Source organism: Buteo buteo, chromosome 15 (genome assembly GCF_964188355.1).
Source record: "Buteo buteo chromosome 15, bButBut1.hap1.1, whole genome shotgun sequence".
Classification (NCBI taxonomy): domain Eukaryota; kingdom Metazoa; phylum Chordata; class Aves; order Accipitriformes; family Accipitridae; genus Buteo; species Buteo buteo.
In genome coordinates, this window is record NC_134185.1 from 1 (window position 1) to 23,142 (window position 23,142).

Sequence of the window (23,142 nt, forward strand, 5' to 3'; positions counted from 1 at the left end):
AAAGGGAAGTAGAGTCAGTCACTAAGTATATGAAAAAGCAAGATGCCCATTCGAAAATGAGATTGTTACAGAGATTTAAAAAATTAATGCAGTTTTACTTAAAAGTTTCCATTGCACAATTACCGACTCAGCTGACACATGGTAACTTGCTTTCTGAACCCCGTGACAACAAGTACAATTGTAACTAGGTCATCTGAGAGCAGATGTACTATGAAGGAACTCTTTAACGTGTGGTTGAACTTTCTGCCATTCATACTGTAGATGAAATGAAGGCTGGTGTTCCTCTACCTTTCCCATCCTATGCAAAGAACCTTCTGATATCTCTGTGCAAAGAGGTCCCCTTCCAAGTGAAGTGTATATCCTGCTACCAGATACTACGCTCGCATATGGAATTAACGGCTCATTTCAGGTTTGTGAGAGACAGCTGTCTTTATAATGTGAACATCCATAGGCAGACGTGTTCTTAGTGGTGCTAGTGGATTTCAGGGCATCTAGGACCACCTGAATGTTGACTTTCAGAGTGAACTATCAAAAACCCTGCCCCCTTTCTGTGTCTTTTACCCTGCCTTACCCCACACAATCCACTGCAGAATGCTGATTGATGTCTGTATCCTTTTTGTTGCTTTCTGTAACAGAACAACAGAACTTGGTCTCTGTTCCACTTTTTCTAAGTTGGCAGCATTTGATTTCTAAAATGTCAACAACATAAGCATCAATCTAAGTGCTAGTTTCGGAAATTAGCGCCTAATTCTCTTTAAAGTGCAGAGCCTAGATAGGCATTGCATGTTTTTGTTGGCGAGCTAGTAGGTGAGTTAAAGTATACAGAGGACACTATTTCCATGGACTAATTGCTGTAGCTACTAGGTAATATTTCAAAGTAAATCTGAAAGTTTAAAAATGTTTCAGGTTATGATATAACTTCTTTATTTATTTTTTTTTTAATCCATTCTAGAACACGTTGTCGTAATTCTGGGCCCGTAGCACTGTCAAAGAAGAGCATCTCCCAAGTTGCAGAGATATTTAAAACAAAAGGTCACTGTGAGAACTGTGATAAACTGTTTGCTGATAAGAATCAGATCACCCAGCATAAGCAAACCACTCAACATAACATTAAAGTTCTTACTACAATGGAAGAGTCCATCTTGATGTTCTGTCATATCAATGGAAAAAATAAAAATCAGTCTCATTTGTGCCATATTATGGATCGGTCAAGACCACTGCTTAAAAGACATTTGACTTTGAATGAGTCTACCAGTGAAATGGGGTCTACTCCTTCAAAACGGAAGAGCGATTCAAAAGATAAAAATGAAGATCATGTAGCAAACCAAAGTCAGGGCAGTGCTTGCAAAGTAAAAGCCTGGTTTTGTGAATGTCTTCAAAAGTTTTTTACAGAAGAGTCAGTAGAAAAGCACATTCTATCAGCAAATCGGATCTGTCACAAGTGTGCTGTGTGTGGAAAGCTTGCTGAAAATTCGAGCATTATCCGCCTGCATATGAGTCGATTCCATGGGGGAGCACACTTGACTAATTTTCTTCTCTGGTGCAGAGCATGCTCTGTAGATCTCCTCAGAGAAGAGGATATTATGGGACACGTGAGTGAATTTCATGGTGGACATAGTTACTATTATGAGCAAGAAGCTTTAGAAGATGAGCCTATGCCATCTGCTTCTGACGCAGCATGCATTTCTGCAGGTGAAAGGAAAGACTGCATTCCTAGTCCTATGGAACTCTCCTCTGAAAAAAGTCCTATTCTGGGAAAATGGCAATGCCACATTTGTGAAGAGATGTTTGAATCTGAAGAGAGTGTTAAACAGCATTGCATGTCATTAGAAAGCCATGCATTTCACAGATACTGCTGTGGCTTATGCAGAAATCACTTTCGGAAAGTAGGAACGCTACAGCGACACTTCCAAGAGCATCATAACCAGGAGATACAGACTAAATACTTCTGTGGCCTTTGTGGTAATCTCTTTTTTGACACAGAAGAAGAATTTCTAATCCATTATAAGGAGATTCATAGCATGGACTATGCGTTTGTGCCTGAGCAGATGGAAGTATCAATAAAAAAAGAGGAGGACTTCCTCCCAGTAGAAGAAGGAGACCGTTTAACCTGTGGTTGCCGGACAACTTATGTCTCCAAAGCAAACAGGAAGCACGATTATGGGAATTGTCAGAAAGCCATGCTGCAAAAAGGAAATTTATGGTTTCGATGCTGCTTCTGTTCTGCAACTGCACAGAATTTTGCTGATTTGAACAGTCACCTCAGCAGTCACACGCCACTGAAACATAAGGGAGAGATGTATGTTGTTAGATGTGCTGCATGCAACAAAAACTTTGACGATCTTCAGAGTGCACATCAGCACTATCACATGAAACACTGCTTCTTGCAGAAACCTGATCTATCAAGTCTTGCATCAGAATTGGAAAATACAGTATTCAAGTTCACAGCAAGTGGGGCTTGTGTGGACAGAAGACCTCACAAACTAAAATTTCAAGCATCTCCATCCAAGACTCAGGAAAGACCACAATCGTCTCCTCTGCAGGGACCAGTACAGGGAAAGAAAGAAAAAAAAGAGAACTCAACATACTCTGAAGAATCTGGTGAAGGTTTGTAGACTTTTTTTTTTTTTTAGCATTAGAAAAATGTTGTTGTCTTTAACATACTCTGTTTCAATGTCAATGCAAGTATGTAGCATACTGTTTGCCTACATCCGGTCTATAAATCAGCTCAGAATTTGATGTTTGTTATTTCTCAAAGCTGCATTTTGAATTCTTGGTATTTGAGTTTCCAGAACTTGGACTCAACAGTTTATTGCTATATGCCATATGCATGAAGTCTTCAAAAAACAAAAAGTAGGCAGATGTGGGAACCCTGGGACTGAAACATTTAATTTTCAAATTAGTTGGGAGCATAATTTGGTGTTAAAAGGAAGAGGACAATCAAGGACCGCAAACAGAGATCTGGCTCCTAGAAATGTAAGAGTGGTCTGTAATACTTACACATTCAAGAGAAACTTGTCTCCTTTGTATGTGTAAATATTTATGAGCCTGGTAGTACTTTCTATGTGGGCAGTCCTATTATAACACCATCTTCTCAGTTTCCTTAGCTTGCCAAAAAATAATTTTGGCTGAGAATTTATAGTCACATTATGTATTAGGCTTTTTGCCTTGAGCATGCAAATACTTTTCTTTACGTTCATGTCACTTCTAAGAATGACAACAAGAATGCTGAAGGTGTACCTTGTGTTCAAAAATTGGAAGTGTTTTTAATTACTCATGGTGTCATAATGCTTTTGATTAAAAGGTTGACATTCATGTTAGATATACAGCAAAAAGTATGTCTCTAAACATTTTACGTGCTTTTATGCATGTAAGCAATTAAATGTTACAGAGACTTGCCATAGTCGGGGGTGCACAGCTGAATATTAAATGGACTATTAAAATGTCTCAGTGCAGGACAATAGCTTTCTGTGCCTACCACAAAACTATCCAGCTCTATGCCATCATATAGCTAGATTTTACTTTCTTTTGTGTGATTTGTGCGTTGCTAAATGCTACTTCAGTTGATTTAAAAACAATGCAATTACCAAATACGATCATGTTCTATAACTTTTAGCTTATAGAACAGTTGAATACATAAATTTTCAAAAGCATATCTTAAGCTGATGTATGTTGGTTGACCAGAAAGTCAGGTGAACTTTAAATGCATCCTTTTTATCCCATTGAAGATGGTGAACTTCCTGATCTTGACTACCTGAGTACCATGACTCACATTGTGTTGGTGGATCTGGACAACTGGGGAAGCTTATTCACGCAGCTGCCAGCTAACCTGAACCAAGGGACGTTTATCTGGGGTTTTCAAGGTAAAAAGCGATTGAAGGAAATACAAAGATAAGATTAAGAAGTCTACACAGATACTTGAGCAGAGATTCTTTGAATCTGAGAGAGTGAAGGACAGGAAGAAGCAGCCACAGGGGCTTCTTAAGTCACAGTGTCACAGGCACCATGTCATAGAAATGTTCTTGAGCTTTTCTAAGTCAGTCTTAACCTCCTCTGCTCTTATTATTCCTTGTAGAATATGTTCCAGAATTGCTGAACGGTTTAGGAGGCTTTCTGGCTTACCTGCTGAACTTACTCTAGGCTGTATCATACTAGGTTTTTGTAATTATCAGGACAGCCATAATACTCAGAGATTATTTTCTTTCTAACTCCCAAGTCCTTGTCATGTTCTTTTTCTTTTTAGTTTCAAAAGGCATGATTTTACATTCTTGTACTTGAATTTTGTACTGTCTCTGGGTCGCTCCTTAAGGATGTCCGTGGTCGTCCTGCATATCAATAGGTGTATCTCACATCTGGAAGGTACCAGTAGTGGTACAAGGTGATTGATGGAACTCGCAGAGTTACGGGTTTGTAAGAAAGCTTTTTGCAAAGTCTACCAATAGCATCCCTCTAACTTGATACTTTTCCTTACCTGACTGTTCTTGAACCAACTTCTTGTCCACCTCATGCTTTTTCTACTGTTTTTCTCTGAATCTGCCTTTATAATTATTTTGCCTCTGGTACATTGAATACTTCAGTAAAACCTAGATAAGGGATAGTTTCAAAATATTTATTGCCTGAAACATAGGCATCATCTTAGCAGACTCGTAGGAATTGTCAGGTGTGTTTTACACTTGGTGGACAGCACTGCAGTTCTTCACTTAATGTTCTTGATTATCTCTTCCTTTAGAAGATAATCAAGGGCATGCTGAAAGCTGAGAGTTTCCATGCTGCTGAGGTTGGACAGAAAGGCTTGTTGATGCCTGAATCCCTTTTTTTTTTTTCCCTCTTAGAAACAGGTAGTCCAGTTAGCTGATGAAGGCAGAGCAAGTATGTCTGTTAATGTAAAGTATAACTTCTTTAGCTCTGCTCCTGGACCTGAGTGTAATGTCTGGTTGTTAGGAGTTCTGGGGACAAATCCTCTGGTCTTCTCTGTTAAAGCAAGTTAACGCTTCAGGATTTTGTGTTCTGCTCAGGCTTTACTTCTGTATCATTGCCTGTATTGTCATTACCTACCATTTGGCCTCTCTGCACAGTAACAGTGTTCTTGCGTACATGCACAAAGCCACAGAAAACACTGATTTTGAGGGTTGAGATTATACCTAATCATCCTGGATTTCTATTCCATCCTTGCTGCCTGGCTACTCCATTTATTTATATTCTCTTTTCTGTATGGCTGAACAACCTGTTGTTTGTTCTTACTATCTTTTGTGAGGCTTTACCCAGCTTGACTTCTGGTCAAATTTCACTTCACCTCTGCACTTCTTGACTTCTAAGGCTATTGTGATTTGGGGTTTGGTTGTGGTTTTAATTGCTGAAGGTTTTGTGTTCATTTCTATAGTTATTCAATCCACTTGGCCTTGGAGAAACATTTTTTTTTCTTTTTCTGCACATAAAAATAAGAACCTATTAGGAATATGACTTGAAGAAATGTCAGGCCTGTTTGACATCTGAAGTCCAAAGCTACTCTGTTGTGTTTTATATATAATTATTTAGTAAAGAATAATTTTTCACAGTTATATCAAACTTTCCCCACTTGAATTCAGACACTTGCTTTCAGTCTTACTTTGTTATTCTACTTAATTGACTCAAAACTGGTTTGTCATTAATTGACCCAAGCTTGTCTGTTATGACAGAGTCTTCTGTGCTGTTTTTCAAGGTTAAAATGCCCTGGTTTGATTCAGTAAGAAAAAATTGATTGAACCCAGAAATGCCTGAACTGTATTGTTGTCAGAAATATCTCTTCGCTGACCTATCTAAGAAAGAGAAATAAGCCATAGTACAGTTTTAGTGTTACTAATCTATTGTTAATATAATAATCTTACCCAAAGGTATCTCTGTGCTAGCTTATGACACTGTGCCCAGGGATGTTCCAGACACAGGCACCTGCTAGCACAGCCCAGCCCACATCAGTGCCACTCAATTTCTTGCTCCCCAAACAGGGTTGCTGCATGCAGGCTGTCTCGTGGGAGTGGCTCCTGGAGCACTTGAACTGAAAAACCCATACCGAAGAGTAAATGGTGATTAAAATGGGCCATGTTAATATCAGAGAACACTTCATCAGTTTATTAGCATCAACTATATTGTTACAGAGCCTGGGAACACTAAGGCTCCCAGGCACATCTGGATTCATTGTTTTAGGTGCCCTCTCATAATAGTGGTTTACAGAGTTATTTGATACATGCTGTTCTTGTTTGTTTAGCCTGTGAAAATGGTGACATCCCTGTCTCTTCTGATTTTTTTTCTGCATTTCCCAAACAATGTTTCCAATTTATTTTTTGTTATTATTTTTATATAATACTTTTGTATTATTTCTGTTATTCCTATTGCTAATACAGCCTTAGCTTTGCTTTGAGTTCCTCCATTGTATTGCCCCTGCTCTGTATTGTTTCTGTTTTCAGATATTCTGTTGTCCTTCACCCATTTGTGGTCTAGCTCTGCCAGAGTAAATACAGTTCTGTCATTGTTTTCAGCTGTCCTGGTCAAATGTTTGTGTTGCACATTTATGCAGCCAAAAGCCAAGGTTAGTGATTACAAGTCGTGACCAAGGCTGTCACAACAGATGTGAATGACTTGCAAATACTGTTTTTCTCATGGACAGATACCCCTAAATCATTTCTGTGTTTTCTGTTACTAAATCTTTGAGCTTTGAGATAATTTTTGATACCCTCTTATAACCATTAGGCTGGGAAGGGGAGGGGGGACGGGGAAGACACAAAAAGCCCCAGGAGAAATCTACTGAAGATTGCTTCTACTTCTTTGTCGGACTGGGTGTGGGCAGGTTGGAATACACAATCCTCTACTGCATGTTTACTTGAGCCTTAATTTCACATGTTGTCACATGAAGTGCCATTAATGACTGCTTTCACTTTCCATTCAAAATCCTTTCTTACATCCAGACACTCTATCATCTGGCAGAAAAAGCAACATTTTTTTCCTCCCCATTGCAGACCCATTATTTCTTCCATTATTATATTCTTGGGAATGTCATGAAATTCTTATTTACTCCTTCAAATTGTCCTTCAGTTGTTTGTCTTTTTATGTTGTCAGAGTAACTCCCAGCGCCTCTGTTTTTCCCTCTCTTCTCAAGAGACTTGCTGCTTCTTTCCTTCCCCTTACAAGCTGTTTCAGCCTGGTATTATCTGTAGCAGACCTCTTACTTGATTCATCTCTATTATCCAACTGTTTTCTCAGCCAGTAACTACATGTTTTAGGATACTGTTGAGTAAATTCCTGCACTTATTTTTTTCCCCACTTGTAGCGTCATTTTGCTTATCCTTGACTGCATCCAAGTGTTTGTCAGGACTCCAGCATTTGTTTCAGCTGTTGCTCCAATTCTTGTCAGAAGTCTTTAAGAAGAGGATCCATGTGATGTGTCAGGCAGTTACAGAATCTGGTGGAAATAACCTTGGGCATTACATTAGTACAGGATTCCCTAAGAGAAGCATTTCTGTTATTGTACTATGCTCCCAGAGCTCCTCTGCTTCTGCACATTAACCATAACTCTGCTTAAAACTAAAAAAAATACATTCTTATGTCTAAATGCACATGATATCTAGAAGATAAGTTTTTCAGGATTAGCAGAAAAATTCGTACAAAATTGAATGAGAAGCTTTGTGTAGGATCAGGCTAGCTACTTTTTCCTTTTTTGTTTTCTAACCCAAGAACAAGGGTTCTTTCGGGATTTTGGTTATATGTTTATTTTAGCTTTTGCATTGGTCAAAATAAATTCTGTCTTTAAAGCCAGATTTATCTTTGCTTTTGCCTTCTTGCATTCTTAATTCATGGTGGCATTTCTGGTTTTTGTTTGTTTTCTTTTTTATTTTTCTTCTTCAATGTTTAGGAGGATACAGCAACTGGAAACCTCCAGTGCAGTGCAAAATTTACAATTATCTTAAGAGGATTGGATGTTTCTTTCTTCATCCACGTTGTGGTACCAGAAGAGAAGCAGCAGACTTTGCTCTCTGTGTTCATGTAAGTTAGTACACACTTTTATTGTTGTGTTTCTGAACCCAGAGAAGAGTGACAGATGATATCTGCTGTTGACATCAAGTACTAATTACAGATGAGATTCTAAGATTCTTTTCATATGACTTCTGCATCCTCTAAAAAGAATGATAAACCTGTCAGTGAATTGAGTGGAGACAGCCTGTTGAGAAGTGATTTACTTTTTTTTACCCGTTTTTTTACCCGTTTTTTTACCCGTTTTTTTACCCGTTTTTTTACCCGTTTTTTTACCCGTTTTTTTACCCGTTTTTTTACCCGTTTTTTTACCCCCTTTTGTTTTCCATAGGAATAAGAAAGTTAGTGCAAATAGGACATAGTCTGTTGTAGAGGGGAAGGGGACTGGTTAGGGAATGACTTAAAAAACTCAATTCTTACACTTTCTGTTTCAGAGAAATGTAACTTCTGCCTCTCTCTTCAAGTAGCCCAAATCTAGAGCCATCTTTAAGCTGGAGTTGGATGGGTGCTAGTTTCAGAGACCCTGTTGGGCTGAAAGAGAGCAGTCTCTCTGTTCAGTAGACCTAGGGCTTTGGCTGTATTGGGAGGGGTGCAAGTGAAGGACAGGAATCTGGGATGCCATGGGGACTCATGTTTTTAATATGGTGCTTTATGAGTTAGATAAAGCTACTTGAGGATCTAATTAATCAAGGTGTCATGATATGTGTGTTTTGAAACAGTGTTTGTATGTTACATTACACTTTTTTATGATTCTTAAAATGCTCTGCACAGATGACTTGTTTTATGTAGAGATGGTTCTGAAATGCTGCTTTTTAGGAATTTGTTCCACATTCCATCTGTACTGTTCTGGTAGCCATTTCCTGTATCTGTTGTCATATGTATAGAATAAATGCAGTGTCAAACTGTTGAAATAGTACCTTTCACAGTGGTATAACGTGCATTGGACCATAAAAGTGGTGATACAGAAGTGTAGAAGGCTTTCCTATGAAGACCTCTCTTACAAAAAGCTAGCCAAACCCCATGAGATAAAAACATAATCTCAGTTCAACATTTGTCATTTGTTCCCGTACAGGCTGGTCGTCTGGATGAGCACCTGCCCAAGCAAATTCCTTTCACCATACTTTCTGGAGACAAAAGCTTCTTGGAACTGGAAACTCAATTTAAGATGACCCAGCGGTCAGCTCGCATCCTAAATCCTCACCACATTGAAGGAGACATGATGTGTGCCTTGCTAAACAGCATTTCAGATACCACAAAAGGTAGAAAGTAAACATTAAACACTGTCTTTCCAGTAAACCGGTAGTTCTTTCCAATAAAAGAATTGAACACTTGTGCTGGTAACACAAGCTGTTGCTTGATGCTTCTTGTATTGTACTGGTATTTCTATGAAATATAGATCAGAAAAATCAATTTGCTTGGGGCAAGCTTCGAAAACAGACTTAATTAAGCATTTTTATTCAACATGACAAACTCTGTCCTCCCTGTATTCATTATTATAGCAGAGACAAACTGTTGTTTCAGTCTGAAAACTCCTTTCTAGAGCACTCTCATGTGCATATTTGTCAATATGTACTCAAATCTGCTTTGCTTGATTTGTTCTGGGTCTGAAACAAACATGACCCTGCTAAAGCATCATTACTTCCCCAAATATCTCTGCCTATTTTAACTCTGATTGTCCTCCTCTTTACTCCCAATCACTTGATAAGTGTCTTCACTGGTACATGGCTAACACATCTGTTTGGAGGATAAGTATCAAGGAAAGCTTTTAGGTTCTCTGGAATGCCATATTCTAATTAATGGCATGCTAAAACAATCACGCTGGTTTTATATAGGATAATCAAAGAGGTCTGAGCCAGTTCATTTTCGTGCAAAGGATACCGGAGCTGAGGTGAGTTTTAATACTTCTCAGTATCTAAAAATATCTTGGAAGTAAACTTTTCCTAGAAGACCTGGCGTTTCTCTGTAAACACATTATTGCTTTTCCTGGGTTCTTGTTGTGGTTTGGGGGGCTTGTAAATTAAGTGTGTATTACAGAAAGTTGTTTCTGAACTAGCCCTAAACTGTTTTCAGAAAAATACACTGCTAGTCTTGATGCAGGTGTATGAGAGCTATCACGTGGTACTCCTGTTCTACCGGGAAGATTGAAGTGGAGTGCTAGCACTACTGGTGAATTGGCATCGATTGATTAGAGGGAAAAAGAAAGATAGGATAATTAAATGGTTTCCTGAAAAAAATGATCTATGGTGAGCTGGGATTGATTTATGTGCTTCTGATACAGAAAAGGTGCTTATAGAGTTTTCTGGCTACCCCAGGCGTTTGCTGGTCTAGATTTTTTAGCTGGATTATGGAGATGTGATTCCCAGCCAGAAGCAGCCATACCAGTAAAATTTCCTGGCGTAGTTAATTATAGAACTGTCACCTTTTACTGGTGCAGGTGACTTTGCTCAAAGGGGAAGATTGCTTTTCTCCACAGTTGTCCATAAAGCTACACATTGAATCGTTGTATTCCCACTATGAATGTTTTCTTTGTAGAGTGTATTGAAATTCCTAGATTGATAGATCTCTTCTAATGTAATTATAGCTATAATTGTATATTAATGCAGGAGGCTGTTTTTGCTTTGGGAGCTTTGCATGTTTTTGGGAGGAAGAGTTGGAAGAGAGCTGGAACTTGCAAGCAGTCAATTTAAGTCAATTCAGCTGTAGGCGCTTCCTTTCTTGTACAGTTTGTTGTGCAACTTAACGTTACGAGATGGTGAGGAGAGGGGAATGACTGTTTTGCTATGTAAGGGTACTCTAGCTCCCTGCCTGGGTAGTTTGGCTAGGATAGCTTTATTCACGGGGGTATACTGGCTCAGAGGTGATATCTTTGATCTAACAATTTTCCGTGTATAAATTATACTCCAGGTTTGTTTTTTTTTTATATTGGATTTGCTTTCAGAAGTTTCCTAATCTAACCCTTCTTTCAATGTCCTTTACTATGTTAATATTTAATGTACTATTATGGTGATGGACTCTACTGCGAGGCCCTAAACCTCAACTTGCTGGCTGTCTGATTGTTGTGCATCCCACTTAAGTTATGCATGCAGTTGTTATAAAAAAAAATAAAATACTTTGAGCAGGAAAGTGATGGAATTGCACAAGTCCCTTGGCTGTCAGCGTTCCCTGGCAAACTTGTAAGGAACAGAATTGTCTTGAGGCATCCTTGGTCCCCTTTCCAGTCAGTGTCAGCAGGGGGTGGACCCAGACAGTGAGAGCCACCGTTGTCTCCTGTTCCTGTATTAAAACAGGACATTAGAAAATCTTTTTTGCTAATAGGCCTATGTTTGCTGCGTGTGGGATGATGTTGTTACGAAGAGTCTATAAAGTTTTTTAAAAAGATAAAGCCACTGCATAATACGCACTTCACTGTATGGCTCAGCAGCATCAGTAAGCGTTTGCAAGTCTTAGTGTGGCAAGACCAGTATCAGAGGGCTGAGATGGAAAGTCATGCAAGGTATCATAGGCTGGTATAACCTGTTGTCCTGTTACAGAAATGCAGCTGAACATAAGGAAATATAAACAAGATTTGCTTGCTTTGTGACTTTCTCAAGCCTATGGCTATTATTCTGGAGGGAGAAATAAGTGAGAAACAGTTACCACAGAGAATTGTGTTGAAAAATATAAGACAGTTGTTGGTATTGGATGAACTTCAAAATGAAAAACCTGTTTCCCTGAATCGCCTTCACAGAGCTATCATTAGCTTGTGAGCAGCTGGATTGTGTTTGAATTGTGGCAATCTGACAGTTGCACCTTCTGAACCATTTTACTATGTCAGCAGAACTGCTGTGGGAACTGTGGTATATGCATTCATTTTAAAATAAATAAATAAAAATAGAATTTCCTGCATATGTTGCAGTAGGGTATCGACTGTATGTTGCCTTAGGAGACCATTGGCAGTAGTGAATGCATTAATTTCCTTTTAGGTATGAAAAGAGTAGGCAAGACATTTATTCTTATTTGCTCTCTCCTGCTGCTAAACCTGAGTTCGTAAACACAGAAGGTTTTTTTTTTCTTTCATGCTGAAGGCACAACACATGATGTACAATTCATGCATGTTAGAGTGGTTTGAGAAGGGTAGAAGAGAAGAGTTTTCTCTGTCTCCCTTCGCAATTCCTTTGTAAAGAAAAGTTTGTAGCATGCAGAAAAACACCATTATTCCCTTGTCTATGTCTTGACACTTGATATCTAGTCATGACAGTACTGCAACAGCTTATACTTTTAATGAGTGCTGGACAATGTTGAGGGCAAAGCTGATGGTAGGTTAGGGGTCATCATGTCCATCCTGACACTGACAGGAGTGCCCCAACTTCTTAGTTGACAAAAGTGATTTGTGTGTAAGTTGATGGCTTTAGCTTAACTGTATTTCTCAGTCGTATTCAAATGAGAACCTTTATTGACTGAGCTTTTAAGTAAAATAGACTTTTTTTTAATAATAAGAGGACCAAATTTTCTGGAGTATTTCTCCTCCTTTCTTTTAAAGAGCCAGGCTGTTTCATGAGACTGTCAAAATCAATGGTAAAGTGATGTACTATGTTGTCTGCCAAATAGCCACTGCACCTCTTCTACTGATGAATTAGGTTCATTTCCACTGTGCTCAAGTGGCATTGTCAGCCTGCATCTTCAATCTGCTACTATTGCCTGAAGTGTTTACATACTACTGCATGTAGCTTTTATGATAGTTTATATTTGGAAGAGCAGGATTTCAGTTCATTTTGATGAATGCTGCCAAGTTTCCTAGTTCCCACTATCCCAAAAAGCTTTTGGTTTACATAGAGCCAACAAAAAAATTTAAGAGGAGTTAAGAATTAATTTACAGTAGAAATTGGGAATAATTGCTCGCCTTCTCAATGGTCAAGTTTTCGTGGGTGTTGAGGTCCATCCAATATGAATACCACATCTGACCCCACCCAGTCTCTGCTTTTTTCGAACCTTCAGTTAACACAGACTGCACATGACTGAAGATAGGTCACAGCCTCCAGCCCCCACTGTCCAAAGAGACTGAACGTGAAGGGCATGAGCATCTGCAGTGTGACGCACCGTGAATGAATGATGGTTACTCTAGTAAGAATCTATTTCTTTATATACACTGTTATTACAGTGGCCACAGCCTATTGCAGTGGGGAGTGATAAGAAAGTCACCCTTGAGTTGTAACCGTGTGTTTAGCTACTTGGCTTTGGTATGTCAGTGGCATCTCTTGTGTGCACCTTTTAAATATATGCATATCCCCTAGGGAGAAAGCAGTGTATTAAGACCTAAGATAATGAGTCTGAACAAGAATTGTAGCCAAGTGGATGAACTGGGAAGACCTCAGATCATACAAAATAATCCTCAAAGTTTAGTTTAATCTGGTTGTGAATTTTAGAGAGGTGTCTAAGATGAAGGTTAAATGAAAGCCTGAGTGATCACCATGGTATTGGCCACAGTTTCCAAAAAACGCAATTGGAGGAGGGGGGCGGATTGAGAGCTTTATTTTTAGTCATGCTACACTTGAATGAACAGATGAATGAGTATATATGGGGAGAGAGATACAGAGTGAAGCTTTAATTTGCATGGAGGAAGAGAGGTCTTGTGTATTTGTGAACCCTCAGCAGGGAGCAGCTGTACTTGCATTTACAGATGATGTTACCTTAATGAAGAAACGGAGATTAGAGCAGTAAGTATTGGGGAGGAGTATGTGGGGAGGATCCTCTGGGGACATATGGGAGAAGGAATAAAGGAAAGGATTCTGGAAGCCAAGGAACAGTATTATAAAGGCAGCATGATCACACATACTGAACGTCATTGCTTATGAAGATAAGGATGGGGTACTGATTTTAAGTTTTTGGTTAAGTAGTCACTAGGATCCTAAATGAGGTAACTTCAATGGTATCCTTAAGGTAAGGTAGCACTAAAACTTCAGACATCAACTGTAGAAGGAAAAGGGTCAGTGGTTAGAGAGACTGAGTTAAGTGTGATACTAATTTCACCGTACATTGGGATGGGAAAGAGAGGATGAGATTGGGAGTTACAGAAAAGACTAAGAGAAGGAGCATTGTAGGAGAGAGAAGTGGAGGTAGGGTGTGGGACTGTACAATGTGTGCAGTAGTCAGGAGGTGTGTTAAGAAGTTGTATGGCAAGGGAGGACGGTTAAGGCTGGGGAACGGAAATCAAGTCTCTGGTGAGACAGAGGAACCAGTAAACCTGATGGAAATTAAGGGGATTGTGGTAACTAGGGGGGGTTGCAAGAGGAGAGGATCAGCTATAGAGCGGGGATTATGCTGAGCCATGTGGGCAGCTAACCCAAATTCAAGCTGTGGCACTTTGATGTCAGGACAGCGGGTGGCGCTTGCATTCTCTGAAAGTTTACCAGTCTCTTCCCAGAACAGGTTTCTATGAGAAACTTGCCAAATGCCAAAAAATCACCATATTTGCTCCCATCTATAGGGTTAATCTTTCTGACCTCTGTGTTCTATATTCATCCAGAATTTGCTTTCCTGTTTTTTCGTTCTTCCAGCAGGAATTTGGCAATATGTGAGGGCAATAGTGAGCAGTAGGATTTTCTTGAGAGAATAGGTACAGTCAGAGTTTCTTAGCTGTTGTTTATTTAATAAAATGTACTAGAGAAGAGGCCATATCTTAAGATCTCTTGGCTGAGAAACTGGGCAGTTGCTTTTCCTCTGACCCCAGGGGAGCTGGGAGCTACAGAACATGCTAAGCATTTTAACAAGAGAGACAGGACATGCCTGATTTCTCTAAATTAAACATTCTCCTTTACTTTTCATCATCAGAAGATGCCAGCAGTACCACAGGAGTATATGCTGATGAAGTGATGAAGGGCTGGATGAGCAAACGGTGAGGTGGATTGAAAACTGGCTGAATGGCCAGACCCAGAACATGTTGATCAGTGGCATGAAGTCCAGTTGGAGGCTAGTAACCAGCTGTGTACCCCAGGGGTCAGTACTGGGTCTGGTCCTTTTTAATGTGTTCCTTAATGACTTAGGTGGTGGGGCACAGTGTACCCTCAGCAGGTTTGCTGATGACACAGAACTGGAGTGGCAGCTGATACACCAGAGGGGTTGTGCTGCCATCCAGAGGAACCTTGACAGGGAAGAAATGTCCTGACAGGAACCTCATGAAACTCAACAAGGAGAAGTGCAAAGCCCTGCACCTGGAGAGGAACAGCCCCAGGCACTGATATATGCTGACCAGGGGTCAACCAACTGGAAAACAGCTTTGCAGAAAAGGAGCTGGGGGGGCCTGGTGGACACTAAGTTGACCACGAGCCAGCAATGTGCTCTCATGGCTAAGAAAGCCAACAGTACCCTGGGCTGCATTAGGAGGACTGTTGCCAGCAGGTTGAGGGAGGTGGTCCTTTCCCTCTCGCTGGTAAGGCCATAACTCACTCAGCACTGGTAAGGCCATAACTGTCAAGTTCTGAGCTCCCCAATACAGTATCTTTTTGGTAATATTCAAAAGTCATCTGGACATAGTCCTGGACAGCTGGCTCTAGGTGATCCTGCTTAAACAGGGGGGCTGGACAAGATGACCTCCAGAGGTCCCTTCCAACCTCAGACATTCTGTGATACCTGCATGGAATATATTCTTAATTGGAATCCACAGTCTCCTTGAGAGCAGAGTTCAGTCACAGGGTACAGACATGTTATGAGCAACATTAGATCAAGCACAATGACCTTTCCCATGTGGAAAAGCAGCCTGGTGTCTTCTGAGTTGAAAATGCCTCTGTCCAATCAGTTGGCCTTTCTTTCTCTTTGGTTGACAAGTGATGAGTTCCACAATGTCCTGGTTTTGGCTGGGATAGAGTTAATTTTCTTTCTGTTGGCTGGTATAGTGTTATATTTTGGGTTCGGTATGAGAAGAAAGTGGATAACACTCTGATGTTTTCAGTTGTTGCTTAGTAGTGTTTAGACTAAGTCAAGGATTTTTCAGGTTTTCATCCCCAGCCAGCAAGAAGGCTGGAGGGGCACAAGAAGTTGGGAGGGGACACAGCTGGGGCAGCTAACCCAAACTGGCCAAAGGGTCATGCCCAGTATATAAATTGGGGGCAGTTGGCCTGGGAGGTGGGTTGCTGCTCAGGACCTAACTGGGCATCAGTCAGCAAGTGGTGAGCAATTGCATTGTGCATCACTTGTTTTGTATATTCCAATCCTTTTATTATTATTGTTGTTTTCATTTTATTATTGTTACTGTTATCATTATTAGTTCATTCCTTTCTGTTCTATTAAACTGTTCTTATCTCAGCCCACGAGTTTTACCTTTTTCCTTCTGATTCTCTCCCCCACCCCACTGGGCAGGGGGGGAAGTGAGTGAGCAGCTGCATGGTGCTTAGTTGCTGGCTGGGGTTAAACCATGACACACACTAATAGTTCTTGCTGTCTACCCCCTAACAAAGCTGAATTCCTGCCCCCTGCCCCCTTATTTGTTGGAGCATTTCTGCCTACAATTTTTGCCTACAGGCAGCTTTTCTTCTGACTGTTACAGACTTATTCCCAATTCCTGTAGAGCCATATCAGAACATCTTAAAATTCTCATCTTTACTGCTTTTGTGCCTTTAGTCTTTGCTCTGTATAAGTTTGGGGAGGGTAGGGGCAGGGGGGGAACACTGAGGACAAGCATAACCGTGTCTTTGTTTCTGGATAAGGAAAGTCTCAGTGTAATTTGAGATACCTGCAAGCCTTTGTGTGAAAACCTCCTAAATAAGGTTTGGCTTTTTGTTAGCCTCTTAATATGTTACCTTTCACTAACTCAAATATTTCAGAGAAGCCAGCAACTGCCTCCATGGGAAGTTGGATGTATGTTAATACAGTTAGGTAAAGGGGAGAGAAGTATTGCAAATAATGACCAGTGAAGGCAGAGTGTTGCTTATGAGGCTTTGCCAGATCAGTGAAGGCAGAGTGTAGCTCATGAGACTTTAAACATGCTTCATAACTACATTTGACTGTGAGCTGATTTTTCTTTCCCCCCCTCAAACTAACAGAAGATCATCAGTACTAATTATTTTAAAGTTTCATAGTTTCTGGCAGTGAAATATTGTTGTCTTCAACTATGCTTTAAGCAAACCTGTTCTCTGTGATAACTGTCGAGTAGTATTTAGTTATTGCATATCAGGTGCAGTGATAAATCATGGTGCAGGCAGCTTGTTTTAAAAACATTTAAATATTTTGCATGCTAGTTTGCATATACCTCTGTTCCAATATGAGTATGTACCCCATGTTATTACAGTGGTGTAATTAAGGTGGTCTGACTAGCAAAACATTTTGGCAAGGTGAGGCCTGCATTAATACATAAAATGAATCATAAACTTTCTTAATGAACTAAAATAATTCTATCTACAGATCCTGTTTCAGTGTTCATAACTGTCCTAATTGACAGTAAAGTCAACTTAGCTGCTGATCTGCTGTATTCTGAAAAGCGAGTGTCAAGTTGGCTTGTTGCCTGGGTCAGGGAAGCCAGGAGTAAGGTGGAAGGTGCTGTCGTCTAACAGTGTGCCAATAGGTTGCCATCATGGCTGCTTCTGTGGTGAATGCTAACTGACTCTATAACCTGTTCCAGGAAAGTTGACCTCTTTAGGTCATATCTGGAAGAAACTCCTGGATTTCTGGCTACTCCTATCTTCTGCTGTTTAACCGTCTATGCAAGATGCCTATCGGGAGAATATTGCCTTGCCCATTTGGCTCCATCTTCTGTCAAGTCGCCTAAAAAATCCCCACAAACCTACAGAAAAGTGCTCTTAATGCATTTTTATTTGAAGTGGTAATAAACCAGAGACCCTCTTGTACTGTGCGTTACTGCTCACAAGAACTCAACTCTTCCTTTATACTTATGCCAAGGAGTTAGGAAGTGATTGCTTCAACTGTTACACCTCTAGCAGATACAAAACTTTTTAGAGCAGTCTAAGATGTCTTCCAGGTTGGAAGATTGAAAGGATGATTAATAAGGGAGAAGGCACTTGTGTAAAGCCTTTTCCCTGCGCTTTTTCCTTCCTTTCGTAAGTGAGTATAATGACACTTTTTTGGGTTTTGTGTTTGTTTGCTTTGGAAGATGATGTGAAAAATAGTATCTCTTCTGCCTGGAGATAGCAGGCAGCTCCAAGACAGGATTCACAGTCTGCCAGGTGACTGGAGAAAGATCATTTTAACTGCAGTGTATATCCAGCTATTTCTGGCATCTTTGTGGGCTCCTGATCTCTGTTTGATACCAGCTGTTGGAGTCTGTATTCCTGGAATTGGGAAAATCAGCAAGGTTGCTGTTCAAACAAAATATATGTGTCAGAAGTTTGAAACAAATTTTAGCAAGTGTACCTGTTACTTTGAATGCCTAACTTGGTTCATGTAAATGCCAGATGTCACACAGTCAGTAAATTAGATGTCCATATGGGAATGTTCTTTGCTGGTAAACGTAATCGGAAGTACATTGGTGTACTAATAAATGTGATGACTTGAAGGGAAGTGCTTCTGTTGATATGACCGTAGGAGACCTAGTTGATTGTGAATACTATAAGACCTCATTACAGAGACTGTCTCCCAAAATAGCAATAGCCTGTAGCATGAGAATGAATACATAATGTGACTCATTAACTTCATTTTTTTTTAACCTATAGTTTACTGAGACTCTGTTTAAAACAAATGGGTAAAAAAAAAAAAAACCCAACCCACCTTCGGTACACCAGTCCCTACTAGACACTTCAAAACAGAGCTGTCATTCTGGAACTGGAAACGAGCCTCATGAATAGCATTATTTAGAATGGGAAAGGTGGTGGAGTTTTGGCTGGGCTTGGCTATAGTGAGTTAGCAGATTAAACTAAGTGTATTGATTTTTTTTCTTCTGTGAGACTTGAACAACATCTGCTGAATTGCACTCCTCAGTTGAGTTATAGCACTCCATTGTCCAAATGGAGTATTTAGGCAACAAAATACAGCTAAGATCATGTGTAGGCAGAGACACTAATAGCAATTCTTCCCATAATTAAATCCTTGATAGATTTTGTAGAAAGTGAGTAATGTCCTTTTTTTTTTTTAATAACTATTGCAAAAAAGCAAATGCAGTAGACACTAACAGTAGCTTCTGCACCTATTCTTTCTTGTTACTGCTTTAAAATAATATAAATTGAAGCAGTCTGCCTCTAGATTTTGGGGAGAAAGGGGAGAAGATAGCTGAAAAATAACTGGCTTGAGTTACTGTCTTAAACTACCACTATAATGTATTTTTATCTTGATTTTCAGCTCATAACAAGCATATTTCTTCAAATACAACCTACAATGTTGTTACAGTAAGAAGAAATGCAAGAGGGGACTGTAACTTTTTTATTAGAACCAATGTGTAATTTATGTTTCATTTGTGCATTTAAGGTTCAGATAGCGAAGAAGATGAAAATATCAGACTAACAGTGAAGAGGAGCTTAGAAGAAACAAAGAAACAGGAAGGTCTGTTAATTTTTACTTTTCTGTGTTCAAGAGTGCTATTAATTATGGAAGATATAGAAACTAAACTTACAATCAGTTTTATGGCAAGTGACCTCTTACGAATTCTCTCTAAAATCCGCTGGACAATCATGAGTAGTTAAGAACACAGTGATGAGTTATAAATAAAAAATAATTTCCTAACCTGAAAGGTGTGCCAGCAGACTCAAAGTCTATTTTATTGGTGCACCACAGGGTATTGTGCAATTAAAAGACTTGACTGAGCTCACTTTGTACCAGTTTAACATGACTGTGTTGACTCAGAGTAGAACTGCTGACTAAATAATTGAACTTCTGAATAAATAGTTCAAAATTAGGTATTAATATCTCAGCAAAGCATTCTGGTTTCCTAAAAGAGCTGTAGATCTACATAAAAGTTCGAATCAGCAGCACAGCTGTCTGCTCACATCGTATCTTATTTGAAATTGCTTTTATCCTTTTGCTGTTGTGCTTAGTTGGTGGTGTTCATACAATGTAATCATTAATTTTTGGTGACAGACTACAGTGCACTTTGAAAATAATTTGTTTAAAGGCTTGACTCTGCCTTTCCACTTGATGGAAATAAAATGAACTAAAGAAAATCAATAAATAACTTGTACAAGGTGAGTGATGAAACTGATAACTGAATCTTATATTCCCAGAATTTATTCAGTTATAAATTTACCAACTGTTATTAAATAGTTACTAAATGTCCAACATATTCATCTACAGTACTGAAAGTTTGCCACACTCAGGTCCCCCTAGCACTGGGTACTGCCATCAGGGATAGCAGTGGCATTTGTTGCATACAGGAGGTCCCAGTTCTGATGCTGCAGTGCTGAAGGCATCTGACCTTATGAAGCAGCCTGGCTTCAGCTGCATTTGTTGGCTGTGTGTGTGGTTGATGGCAGTTCTGTCATGGGGTAAGAGGGATTAAGGAGGCAAAATCAACCCCAGAAAGGGGTAAAAAGGAAAAAGCACTAGCAGCTGCTGGAAGAGGAGAAAGCAAAAAGCAAGTGTAGGAGGCAGAAGAAGCTGCTTCAGCAGCGACAGGAATAGGGGACAATCCAGGTATTGCTGTGGAGCTAACTGCATGCCAAAAAGTTACCTCTTTTATCAGTAGTACCCGATGTTAAAATAAACTCCAGGTGAATGAATACGGCTCTGCTGACATGAGGAAGCATTCTTTGATACTATTTCTGTTCCAAACATAGGCCTTGCATAAAACAGCCCAACAATAGTTAAAGTTTTAAATTCTGTTAATGTTAATAAATACAATTATTCTGTTTCCTTTGTCATAAGAACAGACAGCTTTTTTTTTTATAGGATGTGCTTGTGTCCTCCTAAAGCAGAATGAGTAATTCAAGAATGACAAGTGTGTCTGAAAGCTGCTGTAATTTTTCCAACTATACTATTAGTATTAATATTTACTATACATATAAATCTTGTCTAACTTATATTTAATTCAATAACAGCAAACAATTAGTGCCCAAAACAACCTAAATGTAATGCAGACATGGAGTTTCTTCTTTGAGTATTATGAAAGGTGTTTAAGGGAGGTTATTAACAAGTCAGATGAGTGCAATGCAGTCTTCCCTCTCCACCATCAAAAATATTACCCCTCTGATCTAGACTATTCTTACTGTTGATTTGACTTCTTATCTACTTAAGTCTGGCCTTCCTAGTAAGAGTGACAACTGTGGTGCCAAATTAAAATGTAGACGCGGGAGTATCTTTTGATATGGAACTGGAGCAAAAATACCAAAATGCTTGGCCCATACATATGGGTTCTAATGTTGGTATTATTTTGACTAGTAAATATCTAGTTGCATTATAGTCTTAAACTGATCATTGGGCTGCCCCTACAGTTAATACAGTGGAAGGTTGCAGAGGCTGTTCCTGTATGTTGAAGTGTTGAAAAGATACCATAAGACAGAAAGAGGGAAAATAACTTTCATTCTGTTTCTCTATCTTTTTTTGCAGTCTGCTGACATTGCCCACAGAAGTAATTCATTGCTTTATGTAGTAATATTAATGTAATTGTGTTTATGACCAGTTAGCAACCATAGTTTGAGATTATAATTGGGTTTTTGTATTTATACAGAGCAAGATGCAGAATTGGAAGAAGCTATCAAGAGAAGCCTTGAGGAAATGTAAATGAAGATACTTCAGTACACTAACACCATGTCATCAGAGCTACTCACAAAAATGGAAGCTTGTTCATCTCTTCACAAAGGTTCAGAAATACCACTTCAAAAACAACGTCTGTATCTTGAATTGTTAGATTTATAATCTGATGTCCTCTGTCATGCTGATGAACAGCTGGAGTTTATGGATATCCGCTGCAATACATTGTGTATGATAAAAATAAATTTTTAAGCCTTTGTGTATTCTGTTTCTAATGGATGATGACTTAAGTCTCTCCAGTCTAGCTGTATAAGCTGTTGCCTAATTAGTAGGCTGGTCTTACTAGGTATTTTGGGGTTTTTCGTTGTTTTGTTTTTTTTTTTTTAATTGGTTCTTTATTTAATTTTTCTGTCACAGAATGTCATTGTCGTTACTTACTTTTTCATGTGGTCTTAACAAGAGATAAAAATAGTAAACTCCAGTTATCTCAGATTTGCCTAGCTAATCTTGTTATAAAGAGAAGCTTAGATCCCAGGTTTATAAATTAAACATATGGCCTAACTCTTGCCTGTGGCCAGTCTCACTTCATAGACCATACTTTTGTCTACGTCCTGTTTGTTGTAAATGTCAGAATCAGGACCACAGGCTGTACAGTTAGTTAGTTAGCTTTATTTTTATAAATGTGTATGTTTTTTCAATAGTAGCGTGGTAGAGTGTTGGATTTGATGGCTTAAACTTTGACGGGTTCAGTTCTTCTCCCTGATCTGAGGCTGGAACAACTTTTTAAGGGAACAGAAGCTAAATAAACTTTCTAGTTCCTGTTTGGAATAGATGTGAGAGAATTTAAGCTGTATGATTCCTAATATACTATTGTCTTTGCTCCCTCCTGTTCATGAAGAGGTGGCCTTGGATAAATGAATGTAAATGTGTTAATTATTTTTGTACTGTCCTTATATTAAGGTGAACAATTATTTCTGTGTTTAAAATTATCTATGCCACCTTTCTCAGTTCCTTTGTTTAAAAATACCTATGCAAGCTGTCCAGCTTTACCAGCCTATTACACTTCAGTTAATGATTGCTGTCAATCAGTAAGAAATCTCAATGTAATAAAATGCCAGCTTGATTTTTTTTATTATTACTCATTAGCCTGCGAGTTTGCTTCTAACTGCTGTAAATCTAAATATTTATTATGCAAAGAAATACTTTTTGTGACGAGTAAGACAAGGGGAAGGCTAGATTTTTCTTATTCTCGATTCCTAAGGGAGTAACTGCAGATGTGTGTCATCACGGTTAGAAAAGCTGGAAAATTGGCACTGGTTTATTTCCAATCATTCTGACATAATTGCCATCTCTGAAACAAATAGAATTAATGAAGAATCTAGTGAGTTGTCTCAGCGCTCGTTAGCAGTCATGCAACTTGCCAAAACTCTTCAAATGCCAGAAATTAGTTTGGACACTTCCAGTGCATTTGACTCTGACACCCAAGTGTTACAGAGTGAACAGGACCTCTTAATGTTTCTTCCTTGTCCCTGCTGCTTG

The 23,142-nt window shown here is 39.2% G+C and overlaps 1 protein-coding gene across 1 annotated transcript; it reads left to right on the forward strand.

Annotated features, from left to right (window-relative positions):
* Positions 1 to 261: 261 nt before the first annotated feature.
* On the forward strand, positions 262 to 22,741 carry ZNF451 (zinc finger protein 451; the record flags this gene model as incomplete). Its single annotated transcript, XM_075046638.1, has 7 exons — positions 262 to 409; positions 953 to 2,607; positions 3,729 to 3,863; positions 7,883 to 8,013; positions 9,074 to 9,260; positions 19,387 to 19,461; positions 21,581 to 22,741. Coding segments are annotated over 7 exons (2,384 nt in total), but the record flags the coding sequence as incomplete, so codon positions are not given.
* Between the last annotated feature and the right edge of the window lie 401 nt (positions 22,742 to 23,142).